The following is a 21,009-nucleotide window of genomic DNA, read 5'->3' as shown; positions in this document are numbered from 1 at the left end:
AACCCTCGTGCTGGCTTCAGAACCACATACCATGCTACAAATCTTTGCTGCGAGGGGTCTTCAAAACGTAAGTTGCGCGTTAATGTGACAGGCCTAGCCACGTTTACTGAATGCCACACCACACTTATAGTCACACAGACACATGACAGTATTTTCCAACAGGATTAGCAAGTCTCTGTCAACAACAGTGGGGACGTTCTACCAATCATTCAGTTCCTCGACACCAGAAATCTGCTCCTCAGTCGTGGAACTAATCGAGAACCACTGCCTGGACGTCCTCAATACTCTGTGACTGCTGCGAATCTGTTCGTCGGTAACTTGGACATTGTCTTCTGTGCTCGATGTCGCCGGCCCTCGTTCCTGGCCAGCATCACCTACGCCTGTGCGGTCTTGGCCAAGTTGTTGGCACCATTTCCAATGACTAGATGTGACATCGCATTTCGTCCACAGGGCGCCAGAATTTCACGGTGTACCGGTGGGCAATTTACACGTGTTTCCTCCAAGAATCATACTGGCCCACGCACTTCGTCTTTGAAGTACTTTCGCAGTTGCCACGCCATTTCGCTCCAACATTGTAAAGCACCTGTGAACCGTACCGCAGCAGAACTGCGTCTGCAGGGAACCCAAAGGATGTACTCTCTTCTGACAGCATGCCACTTTTTGGTGCGCGGTAGTCTTACAGCAGGACAACATGTGGTAACTTACATTTTGAAGTCCCCTCGTATTTTGAACGAAAAAGTTTGAAAGAAATTACGCCTTGTGCAAAAGATACAGTCTCTTTATTTTTCCTTGACCCAAAAAGGTTTCTGCACTTTCTGTGCTTTCTTCAGTCGTTTTTTGTTTACTATTCTGCCTCTTATGAGACCATAGTAATTTTGTGCTTGTACTTTGACCTGTACCATACACTATACAGTTTGTCATGGTTTCTGAGGCTGTAATCTTGCTTCCTGTTCTTTCAAATATGTTAAAATACTCATTTTTTTATTGTCGCTCTTTTTAATCGTTCAAAGTTCCTTTTATTCATTTTATCACAAAACACAAGGTTTCTTCCACCTTATCACATGTTATTGTCAATCTACCATCAGAAAAACAGGACAAACTACAAGATCAGAAACATGACAAGCTGTACAACTACAGTGACAGGGACCTATCTGTGTCAACGGTGACTGCAGAACACGAAGAGTGGCCAGTGCTCCAGGAGCAACTGAGTAGCGCTGCTGGGTAGTGGTGGCAGACATAGAGCACGGTGCAGATGTACTGTCCATCCACACTAATGTCACCACCTGTCAAAAGCCTGAATAACAACCCTTTCCAGCGCGAACGGCTCCGAGATGTGCAGGAAGAAAGTCTGTTAGGTTCTCGAGTGTACCGACGGGGATTTGGAGCCTTGCGGGCTCCAGTGCTGTGTCCAGATGCGCTAAAGTTTGCTGTTGAGGATCCATGGCGTGAACTGTGGTCCCTCAGATTCTCGACTGGGTTTGAATCCACGGAGTATGGTGGCCAGGGGATGTGGTCAACTCATCCTGGTGCTCTTCGACCCACAACTGAACACTGCGAGCTGTGCGACACCTTGAGACAGAAAGGGAATCTGACCACTTCTTAAATTATCCATGCAAAATCCGTTAAGAACCATGTAGACCTTGCAGTGATGCGGAACAAAGATACGAGAAAAGGAAAAAGTATTTGGTGTGCAAGGGGAGAAGAGGTGGTGACGTAAAGTTCCTACTCACTAGACTACCTTTAAGTGTCTCATTTATTGAGGACATGTGAAATAACTGGCAATGCTATTCGGGATGAGTACACTACGTTCGGGCACTGGGCTTACTAAAGCCAGGCCAGGAGAAGTCGCAGCAGCTCGTAGGCTGATCGCTGCGGTCTGACGTACAAGCGTTATCTGTCTATCCCAATAACAACGAGATGCTGACATGGGCGTTCAAGATAGAGAAGATTACGTCAAAGGAAAAATACTCCAGTCACGCAACATTTAAATATAAGAAAAACTCAAATGTTTCGAATAAATATTTTGCCACGTCATGAAAGCACATTCCAACTGCTATGTGGTTGTTTCTCATTATCTCAGTAGTTTCTGCAAGAAAAAAAAATATTTGGATCTTAAATAACTGTATTTACTTTTTTCCCATAGCCGAATGTTAGGCGAATGCATAATGGGTGGCTCTCAACATTGATCAGTAAACCTTTTGGCCGTGAAATTTTCATGAAATTGTTACAATATGAAAATGTAAAACAGGAGAAAACTTAGTATGATCAGACTGTTTCATACAAAGATAAGTTATTTCTCGAATGCGAGAATGATTAACGAAAACAAAACACATGAAGCTCAAATCGTCCCGTCACTGAACGGTGTAGGTTGCAGTCGTATTGAAAACGATCTTCTGTGTACATGAGAGTTCACAGTTTTGGTTAGATAATGGCATGGAAATGGGTAATTGAAACATTTCTACCAAATAAAACACTTTTTATTCAGATTATTCAATAATCATTCAAAAATTGGTTCCGTGAGTACCACAATATGCTTCCAGCCAAGATGAAGCCAGAGAATGAAGCGACACAAATCTTATTCCAGTGAAAGAAGTATTGTAACATTTCCCCGTTCCAAAGATAAATTATGAGGACATACCAGCAGTATCTTAGAATGCCGTTACATTTTTTTTTTTTACACTGCGTAATTGACTATTTTCATATACACTCCTGGAAATTGAAATAAGAACACCGTGAATTCATTGTCCCAGGAAGGGGAAACTTTATTGACACATTCCTGGGGTCAGATACATCACATAATCACACTGACAGAACCACAGGCACATAGCCACAGGCAACAGAGCATGCACAATGTCGGCACTAGTACAGTGTATATCCACCTTTCGCAGCAATGCAGGCTGCTATTCTCCCATGGAGACGATCGTAGATGTGCTGGATGTAGTCCTGTGGAACGGCTTGCCATGCCATTTCCACCTGGCGCCTCAGTTGGACCAGCGTTCGTGCTGGACGTGCAGACCGCGTGAGACGACGCTTCATCCAGTCCCAAACATGCTCAATGGGGGACAGATCCGGAGATCTTGCTGGCCAGGGTAGTTGACTTACACCTTCTAGAGCACGTCGGGTGGCACGGGATACATGCGGACGTGCATTGTCCTGTTGGAACAGCAAGTTCCCTTGCCGGTCTAGGAATGGTAGAACGATGGGTTCGATGACGGTTTGGATGTACCGTGCACTGTTCAGTGTCCCCTCGACGATCACCAGTGGTGTACGGCCAGTGTAGGAGATCGCTCCCCACACCATGATGCCGGGTGTTGGCCCTGTGTGCCTCGGTCGTATGCAGTCCTGATTGTGGCGCTCACCTGCACGGCGCCAAACACGCATACGACCATCATTGGCACCAAGGCAGAAGCGACTCTCATCGCTGAAGACGACACGTCTCCATTCGTCCCTCCATTCACGCCTGTCGCGACACCACTGGAGGCGGGCTGCACGATGTTGGGGCGTGAGCGGAAGACGGCCTAACGGTGTGCAGGACCGTAGCCCAGCTTCATGGAGACGGTTGCGAATGGTCCTCGCCAATACCCCAGGAGCAACAGTGTCCCTAATTTGCTGGGAAGTGGCGGTGCGGTCCCCTACGGCACTGCGTAGGATCCTACGGTCTTGGCGTGCATCCGTGCGTCGCTGCGGTCCGGTCCCAGGTCGACGGGCACGTGCACCTTCCGCCGACCACTGGCGACAACATCGATGTACTGTGGAGACCTCACGCCCCACGTGCTGAGCAATTCGGCGGTACGTCCACCCGGCCTCCCGCATGCCCACTATACGCCCTCGCTCAAAGTCCGTCAACTGCACATACGGTTCACGTCCACGCTGTCGCGGCATGCTACCAGTGTTAAAGACTGCGATGGAGCTCCGTATGCCACGGCAAACTGGCTGACACTGACGGCGGCGGTGCACAAATGCTGCGCAGCTAGCGCCATTCGACGGCCAACACCGCGGTTCCTGGTGTGTCCGCTGTGCCGTGCGTGTGATCATTGCTTGTACAGCCCTCTCGCAGTGTCCGGAGCAAGTATGGTGGGTCTGACACACCGGTGTCAATGTGTTCTTTTTTCCATTTCCAGGAGTGTACATAGAGATCATGAAAATCTTGAAATGATTGACAGTTTAACATTGCCGGCCAACGCGTTCGAGGTCACTATCGATATAGCGGCGCAGCATCACCTACCAATAAAATGTGTCTGCAGCTCTCGTTGTCGCAATAAACCGCAGCTAATGTATCAGTGTCACTTGAGCAGACGTGCGCGTCGCAGACGTATGCACGAACCATACCGTCAAATCACTGTTTGAAAGAGGGCACATTATTGGCGTGAGAGAATGTGATCCATCCATCTGGGTAACTGCAGTTCCTGTGGGACGAAACGTTTCGGCAGTGCAAGGGTTATGCGCAGAGTGGTTCACGGAAGGCCATAGAACACGACGAGATGGGTGAGGTCGTACCACCCAGACCAACCCCCGATAAGATCGACACCTCATCCGAATGGCATTGCAGGACACACCTGTATCCTCCTCAGCTCTGGCGCAACATTGGAACAGTGTAACACATCGTACACTATCAGGGGTGACAGTCCGTCATCGTTAGTTACAGCATGTGTCACGTGTGCGTCGTCCACTTCTCCGACTACCTTTGACAAATATACAGAAACATGTTAGACGGCAATGGTGTATGGAACGACGTCACTGGGAACAGGAATGGCATCAGATAGTGTTTCTGGACGAATCCAGGTTCTGTATCTTTGAAAATTATGGTCGCATGTTGGATCGCCACAGAAAGGAGGTGCGGCATAGAGTGACTGAATTCGCAAAAGACATACAGCCCTAACTCAAGGCCTTATGTTCTGAGGTGCTATTGGGTACAACCTCAAATCACAGTTGGTGCGTGTCCACAGCACTGTAAATGATGTGCCTACATCAATAACATCCCGCGATCCGTAGCCATACCCTTTCTGCACAACACCGCAGGCGCCAATTTTCAATGAGACAACAAGACAATACACGACCACATTCTGCTGCACGAACACATGATTTCTTGGTGTCACAGGATATCAGCCTTTTGCCCTGGCCCGCCATATCACCAGACTTGTCGCCAACCGAAAATTTGTGGGATATGATGAAATGATGGGTGCAGTGGTGTTGCCCAATGCCAACCATCACAGATGAACCTTGGAAACAGGTGAATGCAGCACGGATGGTTATATCACAGGACGCCATTCGCGTCTTCTAAGCGTCGATGCTTATCAGGTCCCATGGCGGACTCTCTGCCTACTAGGCAACAGGACATATGCTGAACTGAGGTGACTAAAATGCTAAGCGTTCTACGTGTTCTATTTTTGCTGAACATGGGTGATTAGTACAAATACAACACTAACGTCCACACTGACACACCACTACCGTTTACATCAAACAGTTTCACTTAATACACAGTATTCGCATTTGCACAAAGGAAAGTGCCCCATTGAAAGTATAATAAGGATATCTGTTAACGCAAACAGCGCCAGTGTCATAGCCACATTACAGACAACTTGACTATGGTAATGTACTCCGAGCGATATGGTACGCAAACTGTATTACAATTTGAGAGAAACGAACTTTATTCTGCATTCTGGTCACCCAGCTTTTATATCTTGTGTGCAGTCCGTAAATCCTTCTTCAGCTGATGGATTTTGCAACAAGACCCTTCACAATGCTTACCTGTCTCACTTAGCGCTACATCAATAATGGAAACATCAGTGTGACTTTGAAGCCTGCTGGTAGTTTTTATTCTGGGATAATTTAGATGGATAACGTAAGGAACTTTTTGAAGAAACGACTATTAGGGTTTTAATGGGTTGCGTCAGAAGATAAAAAACTCGTCGGCACTGTGGTGGGTTCTTACATTTACTTCTGGAGGACGCCGATTAGATACCACAACACACACAAAATATTAGATCATTTTATTATAACTTGTACAATATGAAATACATAGCTTTCAAACAATCCATGTCCATGGGACAGTCTATGTATATTTGTTACTTTCACTGAACACTAATGTATCACTTCATACACTGCAGAATAATAGTCTCCATAAACTTCGTTCTAATACGAAGTGTGACTGTAAAGTTTCAATAATGGTCTTGTAATTGTACAATGGTGGTACTTACATGCTACTGTGATGCATCTCCTTCAGAATAGTCCCTTTATGACTTAACACACCGACTCCAACGGTGTTTCCACTTTTGGAACCATCCCTGGAATTTTTTTCCGGAAGTGTGTTAAGGACAGTCTCCGTATTTGCCTGGATGCCTTTAATCGAGTCAAATCGCTTCCCTTTCAGTGAAAATTTCAGTTTAGGAAACAAGTAGAAGTCCGCAGGGGCCAAATCATGGGAATATGGCGGTTGTGGAAGCACAGGAATTTGGTCAAAAATTCAACGATGGTGAAGGCACGATGGACCGGAGCATTGTCATGGTGTAGCACCCAACTCCTGTCTCTCCACAATGCATGCCCTATCTTCCACACCTTTTCACGCAAACGCTCATGGACACATTTGTAGTATTCCTGGTTAATTGTCTGTCCTCCAGGAGTAAATTCATGATGCACAATACCGGTAAAATAAAAAAAATCACCAACATTGTCTTCGTCGACTTTGCCGTGCTTTTTTCGGTCGTGGTGAACCTGGAGTCTTCCACTGCGAAGACTGCACTTTGGTTTCAGGATCATATCCATATAGCCACTATTCGTACTTGTAATTACCCTGTTTAACAAATCTGTGTCACGTTTAGTCCGATTAATCAGTTCTTGGCACACTTCAAGTCGCTATTGTCTCTGGTCACTTGACAACACTTTTTGAATGAATTTTGCGGGCACTCGACGCATGTTCAGATCTTCAGTTAAAATTGACTGAACTGCATAGAAACTTAAACAAGTTCATCAGATATCCCCCATGATCAGAGTGCGCCAAGTCGCGATCTTTCACAACATTTTCATTTTTTTTTTTTTTTTTTAGGTGGAAGGACGGCCGGACTGTGGTTCATCGTCGAATGATTCGCAGACATTTTTAAATCTGTTGAACCAGACAAAAACATTTGACTGGCTCATACAATTATCTCCAAAAGCTGTTTTTAATAGTTCGTAAGTCTCAGAAGATGATTTTCCGGTTTTGAAACAAAATTTCACGCAAACTCGTTGCTCCGTTCTTACGTCCACTTTCACGCCGACAGAATCCGGCAACAAGCCCTAACAGACCCACACTGAACCATCTGCCACAACGAACTGAATAAAGGAAACGCAGTTCGCTGTCAGAGGGCGTTCAAGGACAAGGCAATGGCTCACTGCCCACCCTCTGTGTACCTGCCTGCCAACCAGTAAGCAGAAGCGGATCCATTCTTAAAACTTTCCAACCACACCTCGTACAACTCTCGGTAGTGATATGGAAGTGTCGTCTTCGGCGACGATTGGAGAGTGGGGCTGAGCGACACTCCGCTCTGGGGTATGTTCAAGTCTTCAGCAGCCGCGGAAACTCTTGGGAGTATGTCTACGCCGACGTCTCGCATTCGTCCCTGCATCTGGCAGCGAGCGTGCTTACGTGTGTTTCCGTCGAGAGGTACCAACTTTGTCATGCTACGTCGTTCTTCAGACGGCACCACATAGTATCCCGTAGCTGGCAATCTCTTTAACAGCAAAGGCCAGAATTCCAAACCTCTCAAGAAAATACTGTGGAGAGATGAGAAAATACGACATCTAGGAATGGACTATAATTATGTCAATAGTTAGGTTGAAATAACTTACTTGGGGTGTACAGGACGTGATTAAAATTGCAGCACCATAAAATATCAAATATGAAGAACAGTAGGAAGAAGACAAGATTAAATTTTTAGGTGATTTGGGCACACGCACTGTGCGAAATTCAGCGCATAGAGATGTCACCTCAGCAGTGGAGTCATTCCCTGCTACTTCACCTTGCAAGAAACTCCCACTTGTGTTAAACCTCGAGAAATGTTTCAGTTTAGCCAGTGACTCCGTAGAAGATGGTATAAGAGACTTATAGTGTGACTGGCCGTACTTCTCTATCCGATGGAGACAATCCGTCCTTGGATTACTTAGTCTGTCTCCAAGTAGGATTTCTTTTACCTGTTTTGCCGAGAAGCTTTCTATCGAAGTTTATGCCCTTCGCAGAAGCAGTATCGGTACCTCGGGTTCCCTGTAAAGTGCAAGTCTACTTCCAGTGATTGTAAGTGATGAAGCGGGAAGCTATATTATTCGGATTAACGCTCAAAAGGGATGCCATTATGATATATTTACTCACTGAACACCATAAGCTGGTAATATCGACAGAATTAATAATGATTAAATGGAAACTAACTATTTCCTGAGAGCATGGAATTACGGCAAAACTAGCTCGGAAGGCATCCTATCGCCGACAGGCGACTATGTGGCGCAGCCTGTGGCTCGTACTTACAGTAACCGTTTGTTCATTTTTGTTACCTTAAACATTATTCATTTATTTATTAAGATGATCGATTTCTGGCGTTGTACATGTCGATGTAAGAAAGTGCTTATGACATGTAACTTCTCCTGATATCTGTATTAGAAAAAGCGACTTTTATTAGCAAATATTTTTTAAGCGGCATTACTTGCTTCGAGACAGAATAATTGTCCTTTCCCTACGTACCTGGCTGCTAACGTAGCGGACGTTCTCATGTCTAGCCACAGCGCCTCACACCACAGTCTTCTGGCAACGCGATATGGTCCACCGGCTCCTTCAGCAAGACGAGAACTAAAATGTTACTCTCGCCTGTGTGCGCTTTGCTCACTGAGTGCTGCATGATATCTGCAGACGCGATAAAACATTGCGAAACTGGATAATGAGGAAACAAAATGTGGCTTTAACAGCAGGGGCACCTTACAATTTCTGTAACAGAGCCCATAAATAGTACCGTAGTGCTTGCCGACTGGCAGCCCATCGGCAACCTACCTGTATGACCGGAAGTTTTCAGTGTGCAAAAGATCTGAAGAATATGTTGGCCACGACGACATATGAACCCCGTACGTACTGAGGTAGGTCAGGACGAAACGAGCGCCTGCGGTCTTATTGAAAGATAACGTCACCGGGACTTGGATCACACAGTGCAGCCACCGGCAGAGATGTAATGCCTGCTGTCCTTTGTTACCTGCTATGCGGACGAGAGGTGGCCGTATAGCGTGTCATCACTCCAAGAGCTGCGCCCGTACTGCGCAGAAGAATGCAGCCTGGATAACGTTCGTTCTCCTCGTAGCTCCCTCATACGGATACGTGCATGGCAGTGCTGTGCGCAGACCAATACTTGTCTGGTAAGAAACGTATACAGCCCCTCCTGTGTCCACTGTTGTCAGCCGCACCACTAGAGGCTCGCCTCTCTCTGCCGTGACCACAAGGGAAGCCGCAACAATGGTCACCTTGCTGACAATGCCTGGTGGTCTAGGCGTCATCGCCCTGTCTGCTGCAAACAGTGCCACTCGTCAACTCAAGATATGTGACGTGACTGTACAATAGTGCACGGTCGAGCGAACACTACGAACTTACCCTAGAGTCGTGTGGGGCCATTAAGATCCTGCACGGCATTGGGTACGGCCTCCCTGAAATCCATCGATTTCATATTTGCGTGAGAGTCGTTGCATTCCGAGCGACGCGAACAACAGTACCGCGGACCCACACGATCTTCTCACGACCAAGCGACATTTAAAAAGCCATTTCTGAATGAGTAACCCGCTTTACAGTCTTTCCTTATACGTAGACTGTAGATGGCATCAGTCCTACCAAAAAACATGGTTCAGATGGCTCTGAGCACTATGGGACTTCACATCTGAGGTCATCAGTCCCTAGAACTTAGAACTACTTAAATCTAACTAACCTAAGGACGTCACACACATCCATGCCCGAGGCAGAATTCGAACCTGCGGTCGTAGCGGTCGCGCGGTTCCAGACTGAAGAGCCTAGAACAGCTCGGCCACTGCGGCCGGCCAGTCCTACCAAAACATACGCTCGCACTAAAATGCTAATTACTAACGATATTATGCCAGTTTCAAGGTGTTGTATGTCGTCCTGACGGTGTTACAGTTCTTGTGGCGTGCAGTGTACGTATCCTGTGCAGTTCTACGTGGCGTGCAGTGTAAGTGTGCTGCAGACCGTTTGCGCGCTAATGCGTTTTCAGCAACAGCTGCGCCCTTTTCTGCCTTCGCTCTTTCTCACCTTACTGTCGCCTCGTCCTGCTGCAGGCTACGTGGGCATCACGCTCAACAGCGACTGGGCCGAGCCGCTCAACGCGTCAAGTCCCACCGACCAGGAGGCTTCTGAGAGGAGTCTGCAGTTTGGGGTAAGTTTCAAGGGAAAGAAAGCTGTTACCATCTGCCTCCAGCGATACCTACTACCAACTACAGACAGCCCATGCATACAGGGTGAAACATAACTCCACCGGCAAAGTGTCAGGGGTGGGTAGTACGTCAAGTAAAAACAAGCTCTAAAACGCGTACCTCAGGCGCTATGAACACTTATCTGTAGGAGAGATGTGTCTCACAACGGCAACGATAAACAGGTGCTCATAGCTCTTTAGAACATGTTTACTGGAAAATTTTTCTTATTTTGGTCCGTACTGCCACCTCTCAAAATATGTAAAGCGAAGGGCTTTCCTTAGAAGAGATGTGTACGCCAGCAGTGAGGATCTATCTCTTAATGTACGCCTTTTACAGCCCATGCATACTAGACACTTTTTTGTTGTTTTGGTTCATACCACCAGCTCTGAAAGTTAGTCGGTGGAGCTCTGGTTCACCTTGTATGTTCTTCTTTCTAATTCTCATTTATCCTGCTTGTATCGGAACAACAACGCCACATCGGCATGTTAGTGTGATAAAAGATATACTGATGCAGGCACATCAATGATGGTTTTGACTATCAGTACCACTTTGTCCGATATGTCTGTCGCTTGAGATTTTTTATAATGTCTGCTTTTAGCTACTCGGGATCACGCAATCAGCAGTCTCCAGCAATGGCTGAAACTTTCAACCCACGCATCCCCCCCCCCCCAAGTCAAAGAACAGTGTCACTAAGCAAAGTGTGCAGTCTGAAACGGATGCGCCAGTTGAACACCAGTCTCGCTTTATTGCGACCAAATGCACAGGGGATGTAAGTTCGCCATTGTAAGCGTCGCATTTTAACTCCATAGCACGTGTCACACTCACAGGAACGTCCTCCAATACGTGATGAAAGGCTGTATCTAGAGTGTCAGTTCATGGAGAACTGTAATAACTATAGTTATTGCAGTCTGTCTTTGTGATCAGACACTATGTTGGTGTTCCAGAAAGTTTCACAATTATTGACGTGGATATCTATTAGGAGCCTGAAAAGGCCTTGGGCGTCAAATGCAAGAGATCAGAATATTCAAAGGGTCCTGCACCACGACATATCCATGTATCATAGCGATATCCATGTAGCACACTGATGTCCTCAAGTTCTCTCCTTAGGAAACGATCTGTCATTTCTCCTCAGGAAACATGGAGGCTGGAAGGAGCCATTCATGCTCGAAATCAGCAAGACAGCAGCACCTATCCTATCAATGAGTATAATATAAGAGACATTATGTAGGAAGCGACAATATGATTGGTGCTTGTAAAAAGCTGCTAACTGCGGCAATCAGTTTGTAATCTCTCAAGATTTTCTGATATTTATGGAATGTGCAGTACTTCCGTGAGTACGACTACGGAGAATTGTCGACTTGTCAAAACGACTGACCAACGCTTATCAGTCTCCAGAGACCAAAATTTTCTGTCACCCTGTCGAACTCTCGACCTGTGGATGCCCATCAATTTTCGACGTCAGTCGGAAATAAAAAACAAAAAAGTTTGATGTGATTTTGTAAATAAAGACTGCAGATGCCATCAAGTCTCGTGACCAGATCTAAAGTCCTTGAGCTCCTCTTTTCTTTTTTTTTTTTTTTTTTTTGTGTCTCTGGAGCTGTCGTCTTGCAACAACGAGTACCGTCCATCTAGTGTACGTAGCAGCGGCCGTCGCAGTGTCTACACACTCCGACACCCTCCTCCAGAGTTGCCTCGATACCGATGTACGTCGCAAAGGGAAGGCTGTGGCGCCCATCGCGCTAATCATCTCATCGCTCTTCCAGAAAGGTGTGACAGTTCTCTTGGCGTTTTGCAGTACCTTATATTGTCCCGCGTACTGCCTGGAAACAATTTCACAGTCCCTCTGGTGAAACAGCGCAGCTAAAGTTGAGTCGGTAAAGGCTGACAAAACAGTCACTCCTCTCTGACGTCCGCAGCTCGGCGCCTTCGGACACGCCCTGTTCACGGCGGAGGGCGACTGGCCGCCCGTCATGAGGGAGCGCATAGACGCCAACAGCGCCGCCGAGGGCCGGCCCCGCTCACGGCTGCCAACGTTCACGCAGCAGGAGATTGAGTACAACAGGGGTGAGTATCGTCTACTGCGTTACGTCCAGTTCCTTCATCGTCAACCACAATACGTGGAGTTTCGAATAGATTCATCCTATTTCACTCAACTGTATGAGCTACGTGAGTGAAGAAAGTTTGAGCAAATTTTAGCTTATGCGGGGGGCCAATTATGTTTAGCACCACAAATTTCATTTAGAGTTCCAAGAAAATTACTTGCCCCCCCTCTTGCGCAGACGGTACGGTAGGAGAGGGACGACGGTAGTGGTGGGGCTTTCCTTGAGGATGGTCCAGAGCACTAGCCAGGTGTAGCTCCACAGCTGAAGCTAAATTTCCGCTCTACTAAAACTACCGAAATGTAGAATGACGTAGTAAATGGCAATGGTGGTATAACTGGTAGGGAAAGAAATGTAAATGAATGTGTACGAGAGAAAACGGGAACCGACAACTTTCTTTTGTTTGTTTGATTGGTTGTTTGTTTTGCACGTAATTAGAACGGCACATCATTCAGTGTCAGTCCGTTGTGTATTTTATACCCTTACAGAAAGTAAATTGCATTTTATAAGTACTAAAAATTAGCTGATTGTGTAACTTCTGCGCTTTTATGTAACCAAAGTGTTTGCTATTGCTACAAGTGCGGTTTACATGCACAAACATAGAAAAATGTACAGTAAATTTTTTCTGGGTTTGTGACCGCATTGTCAATATATAAAACTACTGACGTTTCGGTCCCTGTTGCAAGTGTTTCAGTTTACACACCCTGAAGAAGGTCACTTGCAACAGGGATCGAAACGTCGGCAGTTTTATACATTGACAATGCGGTCACAAACCCAGAAAAAATAAATTTCATCCATATTTCGCAGCTTCAAACGTGACTCCAGAAAAATGTTATTGGGTTTGATGATTGCAGCGGAAGCCTACGTTTATATAAAAAAATGCACATAATTATTGCCGTTATTTTCTGCTCAATAGAACGTTCTTCATCATGGTCAAAAGTAAGAGTTTCCTGTTATTACTGATAAATACGAAACTGTTTATGAATAACAGAAACACGTTTTATACAAGTTCGACGAAGTATTGAAGCTACGTTTGATATATTTTAGTTTCCGTTTCTTTTCATTTTATCTTTTTTTTAGGAAATCCCGTTTTCTAGCGCTCAACGAGAAATCTGTATTGTTTTCTTTATTTTTACTCCAACATCCCTCTGTTTCACATTACAAATCAGCAATTTTCGAATTAAACAATGGCAATCTCAGTTTTGCCATAAATAGTGTTTATTCTTAATTAATTTGCAGGAGCATAACTACGAGTATGTAGAACAAAAACGTTGTATAAAATGCATTTTAAACATCAGGTGCTTATTTCCTCCATTAGTCATCTATTAGTTATAAACCATCATCCCGAATGTAGGGTACAACAGATTAGTTACGAGCATCTCCTATTCCTCTGAAGATCAACAGTATCGAATTATCCAGTGAAATTGTACAAAAACCTGACGTAGTTTGTCACAGAATACTGACAGGCATATCTCATGTCAAATAGACAGACGCCACAGGAAAAACAAGACGAACGATTACGAGTAAAAACGGCAAGGCGGGCGCTCGCGACAAGCGGGACATCAGGGTTCGAGTCCCGGTCCGGCACACATTTTCACTGTCGTCAGTCCACTCTACAGCTGATGCTTGTCCATATTCGCAATGGCAAATGCATTTCATGTATCAAGTGACCAAAGCAAATAGGAAAACTGCTACAGTCTGCACTTACTTGTGGTAGTCTATGGAAGCCTACAGTAGTTCTACAACTTTGCTGAAGCCTTAACACACTTATGTCACAGACCTTCTATGGTACACTAGCGAGTCTAAAAACGATAGTATTCACACTTATTCCAGTATAACCCATAATCTGACAAGTCAATCATTTATTATTGAAAACGAAATGGGCCACAGGATTATGCTGAAATTGCAACAGAAACAGCGATTTATTTTCAAACGACTTTCAAGCTTTTTCTTCTTTCTCTTGTTGCCATATTAAAATTAGTTTCACTTGTCAAAATAGAGATATTTACATAATTTCACCTCAAAAACGTGCTAACATGGTTAAAATAGTGACAGAATGCTGAAACAGTCCGTTACTAAACAAACAATAGCTTATGAAAAGCTCACGCTCTGAATGCAAATAAATGTTTGATTCCTTCACTTATGTTATTGTAAACCCATACTAATTCTCATTTCAGCAGCTAGGAATGGCCCTTAATATAATTGCAAAATTTTATTGAAAACGTTCTAAAGTTACTCCCACATAACAATAGATAAGAGAGTTTTACATGTTAACTTTATTAAAAAACACTCTAGATTGCATGCTATCATTTGTTAAAAACTCGTTGAAGTAGATTAAGACTTTTACGAGATATGAGGGATGTTACGAACATTTCTTTTCACTCTGTCATTTGCACGGGTGATCAGAAGTGAGTGCATTACATTTTCTCTGGACTGTAAATAGACAATCCTGCCTCAAATTTAAAGAAGAATTCAATATGTTACCTAAATTTAGTTCAGAGCAATGTATGACCCAACCTGCACCAAACGAAAACTTATAGTGAGCCCAATTTTTCATTGCAAACTAATCGAATTTTGTGCAGTAGCTTATTTAATGTCCAAATATCACTAGTCCTACGACCATTAACTGAAGGATAGGCACTTCATTGTAAAGCTGCTGAATGAGGCTCCGAGATCACAGAGGATCATCTTTTCACCAAATAGTTTCCTTCAAATGGTTTGGGAAACATTGCAGAGTAGGCAGCATGCACATTCCGCCACTACCGTGGTACAGTTGAAGTGGACAGAGGATGTTTCGTTCGTGACGGACAAAGTGCCCGGCTCATTGGCTGACAGCAGACTGCGGCGGCCACCCCTTCAGAACCGATGTGTGGACTCTCCCAGAGTCTCAGAACGGGAATACATTTCTGCACAGGGGCCAAGTGTCCTAGTGCGATCTCAACCTTCACAGCCGATCAACGTACCCCACCGGACCCAGTACAAGCATCCAGATAGTCACACACATCCCACTACTTTCAATGCACATCTGCAGCTGCTGCAGTCACCGCAGCTGCTAGGCAGCGTTCCAGTTGGCCAAAAGTTTTTGGAAAGGGAGGTACGCACACGGAATCGTTCACAAACCATCACAAAAGAGATCAGATTACGTATTTCGTAAAATTTACTAAAATACGACATTTATGAATTAGAAACTGTAAGTGATCAATTGTGTCACTTAACCTGAAACTGAACACAGACATTTTCTTACGTGACTTATTTCCTCAGGTGTGGAACTTTTCTGAGTTGTGAGATGGATGTGAAACATTCGCAGAAAAATTTTCAACATTATACAGTATATTTTGAAAGACGTAGATAACCGTGACTCAATCACGAACACTTTCAGGACAGCTGTTTCAGAAGTGAAACATACACAGGATGATCCACTGGAAATGATCGCTGTTTCAGCGCTTCTCTCTTAGCTATTGCAGGTTTCGATAATTTTAGTGATAAAATGAGTTCGCTATTAGACCGGTAACGTTAACCAAAGATATTGCATAAAATTTCATGTTTTATTCAATATTCTTTATCCATAGCTCGTCAGGAAACGAGCTTGCAGTTCGAAGAATCGAATGACATGACAGAGAGGTATTTATAGAGAAGATAGTGAGAGGGCTGTAATCTATCCGCATATTATTCAATATGTACACTCGGCAACCAGCAAAAGGAAACTAATGGGGAATTTAAGAAAAGGAATTGAAGTTCTGGGAGAAGAAATAAAAACTAAGGTTTCTCTCTGATTCATCCTGTCAGAGATGGCAAAGAATTCGGAACGGTGCGTCAATGAATTGAGGTTATACGACGAACATCTGAAAAAGGAAACAAGGTAATGATGTGCAAATTAGATTAGGAAATAAGACAATAAAGTTAAAAGATGAGTTTTGCTATTTGGGTTGCATATAACCGATGATGGCAACAGTAATACGTAGACTGGTAACAGTAAGAAATTCTTTTCTGAAAACAAATAATTATGTTAACATCTAACACTGCTCTGCCTTGGTGCAAGGTGACTTCGCGAGGTCACAGCAGCGATCGGACAGTGGTTGCAAGTAACGATTTCCACTTGGCCACGGCTTCACAGCGAGACAGCCGGCCGAGGGCAGAGCTAGGGGAGACAGGTCTTGACCGACAAACAGGGCAGACGCACCTGTAACTATGTCCCACTATGGAGTGCTAAACATACAGTCCACTTTTACCAACCACGTACTTTTATTTTCAACCGCGCTTCCTTTACACGTATATGGACTAGTCTGGACTATGGAAAGAGAGAGGCAGCGCGGAAGTACCTCGCGTTTGGCGGTTGCCTACAAATATAACTTTACTTGTCAGGGGGGCTTTTCTGAACTTATTTCTCTGGAATTTACAAGCAACCCCTCGAGGGCGGGGTCGCAAAAGGCCTGTGATGTTTTTGATAGTCGACATCCCACATACGATTTTCTCAGAATGGGACCCAAGGATTATCGCAGAGTGAGAAAGAAGTGGCAGATCAAATATTATCGTTTCTGCAAGATGAATCAGTGGAATGTGTGGTGTCGTGTGCGCTCGACTGTGTGGACAATGTACTTCAGGAGTATAGTGATAATAGGTGCTCAATATGTGAAAGTGATTTTGAAACAGGTGTTGAGCCCTGTAGTTCATCATCATTGTCTGTTGTCGCGTATCATGGGCCTAAATACTGGGGAGGTCAGGAAACATTTTGGAAAATCCTCTTTCCTTTCATGTAGCCATACCTAACCACCCGCCAGGTTAGCCGAGAGCGCTCATGCGCTGCTTCCTGGAATCTGGTAGGCGCGCCGGCCCCGGTTCGAATCCGCCCGGCGGATTAACGACGGCGGTCGGTGTGCCGGCCAGCCTGGATGTGGTTTTTAGGCGGTCTTCCACATCCCCCTAGGTGAATACCGGACTGGTCCCCACATCTCGCCTCAGTTACACGGCTCGCAGACATTTGAACACTTTCACACTATTCCATGGATTACACTAGTCGCAGACAGTTGGGGTGCACTAATTTCGTCCAGGGGGGTACAGGGTGGCGGCAGGAAGGGCATCCGGCCACCCCTTCCACTAACATTGCCAAATCCGTTGTAACCAGGCCGACCCTGCCAACCTGCGGGAAAAAGGCAGAAGCGAAAGAAAGAACCTAGCGTCCCTAACCACCGCCGCTGCTACTACTACTACTACTACTACTACAAGACGACGACGACCACCACCATAACTACTACTACTGCTAAAGACACTCACTTTTATTTACAAACGAACTAACAGATTGAGCGTTTGAGAGTTGTTACTTGTAACAAGCAAACTCGATGTACCTTCTTCTTCCCGAATCATTCGACGACATCGTCATATCTCCTGTCTCGGCTTCCAAGTATTCGCTGTACTGGTTTTTCAACTGACGTCCAAGCAAGAGCTGATAAGCGATCCTGGGCCACACTGTTCCCCAAATACGTTTTTACGCGTTTAAGTCAATGAAAACTCCTTTCAGCTGAAACACTTGTAGCACGAATTGAAGCATTTCGACAAAACAGTTTGAAATCTTCTGGAAGATTTTTATCTACCTCGTTCTCAATCATTCATTTGCTAACGTCTCCTAAACTGACAGAGCGCAACTGCGAGCGACTGAAAGACACACCACAATGGATACTGAGAACTAATGGCAAACTGAGCATGTAGGCATACCTACGCCTAATATAACAAAGCATCGCCTAATATAACGAATAGAAGTTCATCACCACGTGAAAATCTTGTTTGCAGCTGTGTTACAATATTGTCCAATACATCCAAGTACACCTGTTTCAATTCTCTGTCGAGAATTGCCGTGCGTTTGGAAGACTGGTATTATACAAGAACATCTCTACCGCAAAACTAAATTTAAGGGGGGTAGGACGTCAAACGGGCTGACTTGGAGCAGGAGAGGCACCAGTGGACATTTTAATTTCCACTGTCTATACTTTTACAAGTAAATTCATAAAACTATGTCAGCATGACCAGGAAGGATTCAGGATTCACACTCGTAGCAGCGGAAGTTCAAAAACATAGCAAAATAATTTTTTTTACATGTGAAATTTCATCATTTTTTCACTTACTATTGGCTGATTTTTGCTATAGGTACAGGGTTATTACAAATGATTGAAGCGATTTCACAGCTCTACAATATCTTTATTATTTGAGATATTTTCACAATGCTTTGCACACACATACAAAAACTCAAAAAGTTTTTTTAGGCATTCACAAATGTTCGATATGTGCCCCTTTAGTGATTCGGCAGACATCAAGCCGATAATCAAGTTCCTCCCACACTCGGCGCAGCATGTCCCCATCAATGAGTTCGAAAGCATCGTTGATGCGAGCTCGTTGTTCTCGCACGTTTCTTGGTAGAGGAGATTTAAACACTGAATCTTTCACATAATCCCACAGAAAGAAATCGCATGGGGTTAAGTCAGGAGAGCGTGGAGGCCATGACATGAATTGTTGATCATGATCTCCACCACGACCGATCCATCGGTTTTCCGATGTCCTGTTTAAGAAATGCTTCTGCTTTAGCCTTTTCCGTAAGATTTTCCAAACCGTCGGCTGTGGTACGTTTAGCTCCCTGCTTGCTTTATTCGTCGACTTCCACGGCTACGCGTGAAACTTGCCCGCACGCGTTCAACCGTTTCTTCGCTCACTGCAGGCCGACCCGTTGATTTCCCCTTACAGAGGCATCCATCGCCGAATGGAGTTAGCAGTTGGTGGATCTTTGTTGAACTTCGTCCTGAAGTGTCGTTGCACTGTTATGACTGACTGATGTGAGTGCATTTCAAGCACGACATACGCTTTCTCGGCTCCTGTCGCCATTTTGTCTCACTGCGCTCTCGAGCGCTTATGGCGGCAGAAACCTGAAGTGCGGCTTCAGCCGAACAAAACTTTATGAGTTTTTTCTACGTATCTGTAGTGTGTCGTGACCATATGTCAGTGAATGGAGCTACAGTGAATTTATGAAATCGCTTCAATCATTTATAATAGCCCTGTACACTTTTCTTCATAAGTAAGAGAGACAGTTCGATGAATTTTGCACAGCATGCAAACCATACTTACAGGTGTCTGAAACTCTAGAATCTATTTAATTTATGAAAAAATGAATGAGCTGTTACGTTTTAAACTTTATGTTTAGAAAAAAATCAAATTTTTTAGTTCATTATCTCAATTTTTAGCACAGTTTTTAATAGATTTGGAAAATTCTAGAGTTTATACATCTGTAAGTATGGTTTGTATGCTGTGCAAAATTCATCAAAGAATCTCTCTTATTTCTGAATAAAAATGTACTTATAGCAACAAATGCAGCCAATAGTAAGTGAAAAAAATGATGAAATTTTATATCTAAAAACAATTATTTTGTTATGTTTTTGCACTTCCACTGCAATGAGTTTGAATCCTGAATCCTTCCTGGTCATGCTGACAAAGTTTTATGAATTTATTTGTAAAAGTATAGACAGTAGAAAATAAAATGTCCTGTGGTGCCTCTCCTGCTCCAAGTCGGCCCGTTTGACGTCCTACCCCCCTTAAGAAAATCTTACTGGTGTTATACAAGAACAGCGCTGCCGCAAAACTAAATTTCCACGGCCCATTTAGGTCTCCTTATTCACTGCACACGCGACAACTAACATTAAAAAGAAACCCTGAGGGGCACTACCACAGCTGCTGGCCTCCCGTACCCCTCAAGCGCGCCGCTGTGTGTCTACGACAGCCTCCATCCCTTCTCCTGTTCGTGTAGTGACGTCAAGTTACCATGGCAACCCAGCGTTTTCAGGCGACGTGGAAAGGTTCTGGCCTCCCGGGCACATGCTTCGCACCTCCAGCTGCTTTCGCATTTTGACTTGCTCTTTACTCCTGAGGGTTAGAAGAAATGCTGACGAAAGTGCATAAAGGTTTACTGTAAAAGCAACTACTCCTGCTACTACTACCACCACAGAAAAGCGAGCAGGTCCAACCCCGCTTGCCTCCTCTGATCAGCCGCCACTGCTTGTCCAACATGGAGCCACAAGTCTCGTCCCTAGTGAAACGTAACAAAAAGAACATTTGTTGTCCGAGGAGCGCGTGCTAAACATAATTACGTACACGGAAGATCATCCACAGCATAGTAAAAAAACAATTATGAACAGTTTTCGAATAAGATTGTAGCAATATAACCGTGTCGTGCATAAGGAAACCTACGGATATTCAAGGGAGGACAAGACACACTTGTTACAAAGAACCGGTGTTTGAGCATTTGAAGGACGGTCGATACAGTTTACATGGTGTGTATGACTGTGATCTTCTACGTTATGCACAACAAACTGCACGCGGCGTAGGTTACAATGATTTGAAGGGAAGCAGTGGACGGTTGCATAACTTCAAACAGAGCTACAGAATTGCAAGGTGTAAGATAATGAAATTTCAAACAACGCGTCCAACTGATGATACACGGCAAACTGCG

At 44.7% G+C, this 21,009-nt stretch overlaps 1 protein-coding gene across 1 annotated transcript in view; it reads left to right on the top strand.

Moving 5' to 3' along the window:
• Nucleotides 1–21,009, top strand: part of LOC124622779 (myrosinase 1-like) — a 71,178-nt gene that overhangs the window by 33,531 nt on the left and 16,638 nt on the right. The window contains exons 6-7 of the mRNA XM_047148572.1: nucleotides 10,291–10,388; nucleotides 12,342–12,489. Coding sequence (XP_047004528.1) covers nucleotides 10,291–10,388; nucleotides 12,342–12,489 — 246 coding nt within the window. The remainder of the gene's footprint in view (nucleotides 1–10,290; nucleotides 10,389–12,341; nucleotides 12,490–21,009) is intronic.

The sequence above is a fragment of the Schistocerca americana genome, chromosome 7 (assembly GCF_021461395.2).
Source record: "Schistocerca americana isolate TAMUIC-IGC-003095 chromosome 7, iqSchAmer2.1, whole genome shotgun sequence".
NCBI classification, from domain to species: Eukaryota; Metazoa; Arthropoda; class Insecta; order Orthoptera; family Acrididae; genus Schistocerca; species Schistocerca americana.
This window is presented reverse-complemented; position numbering and strand designations above follow the sequence as displayed.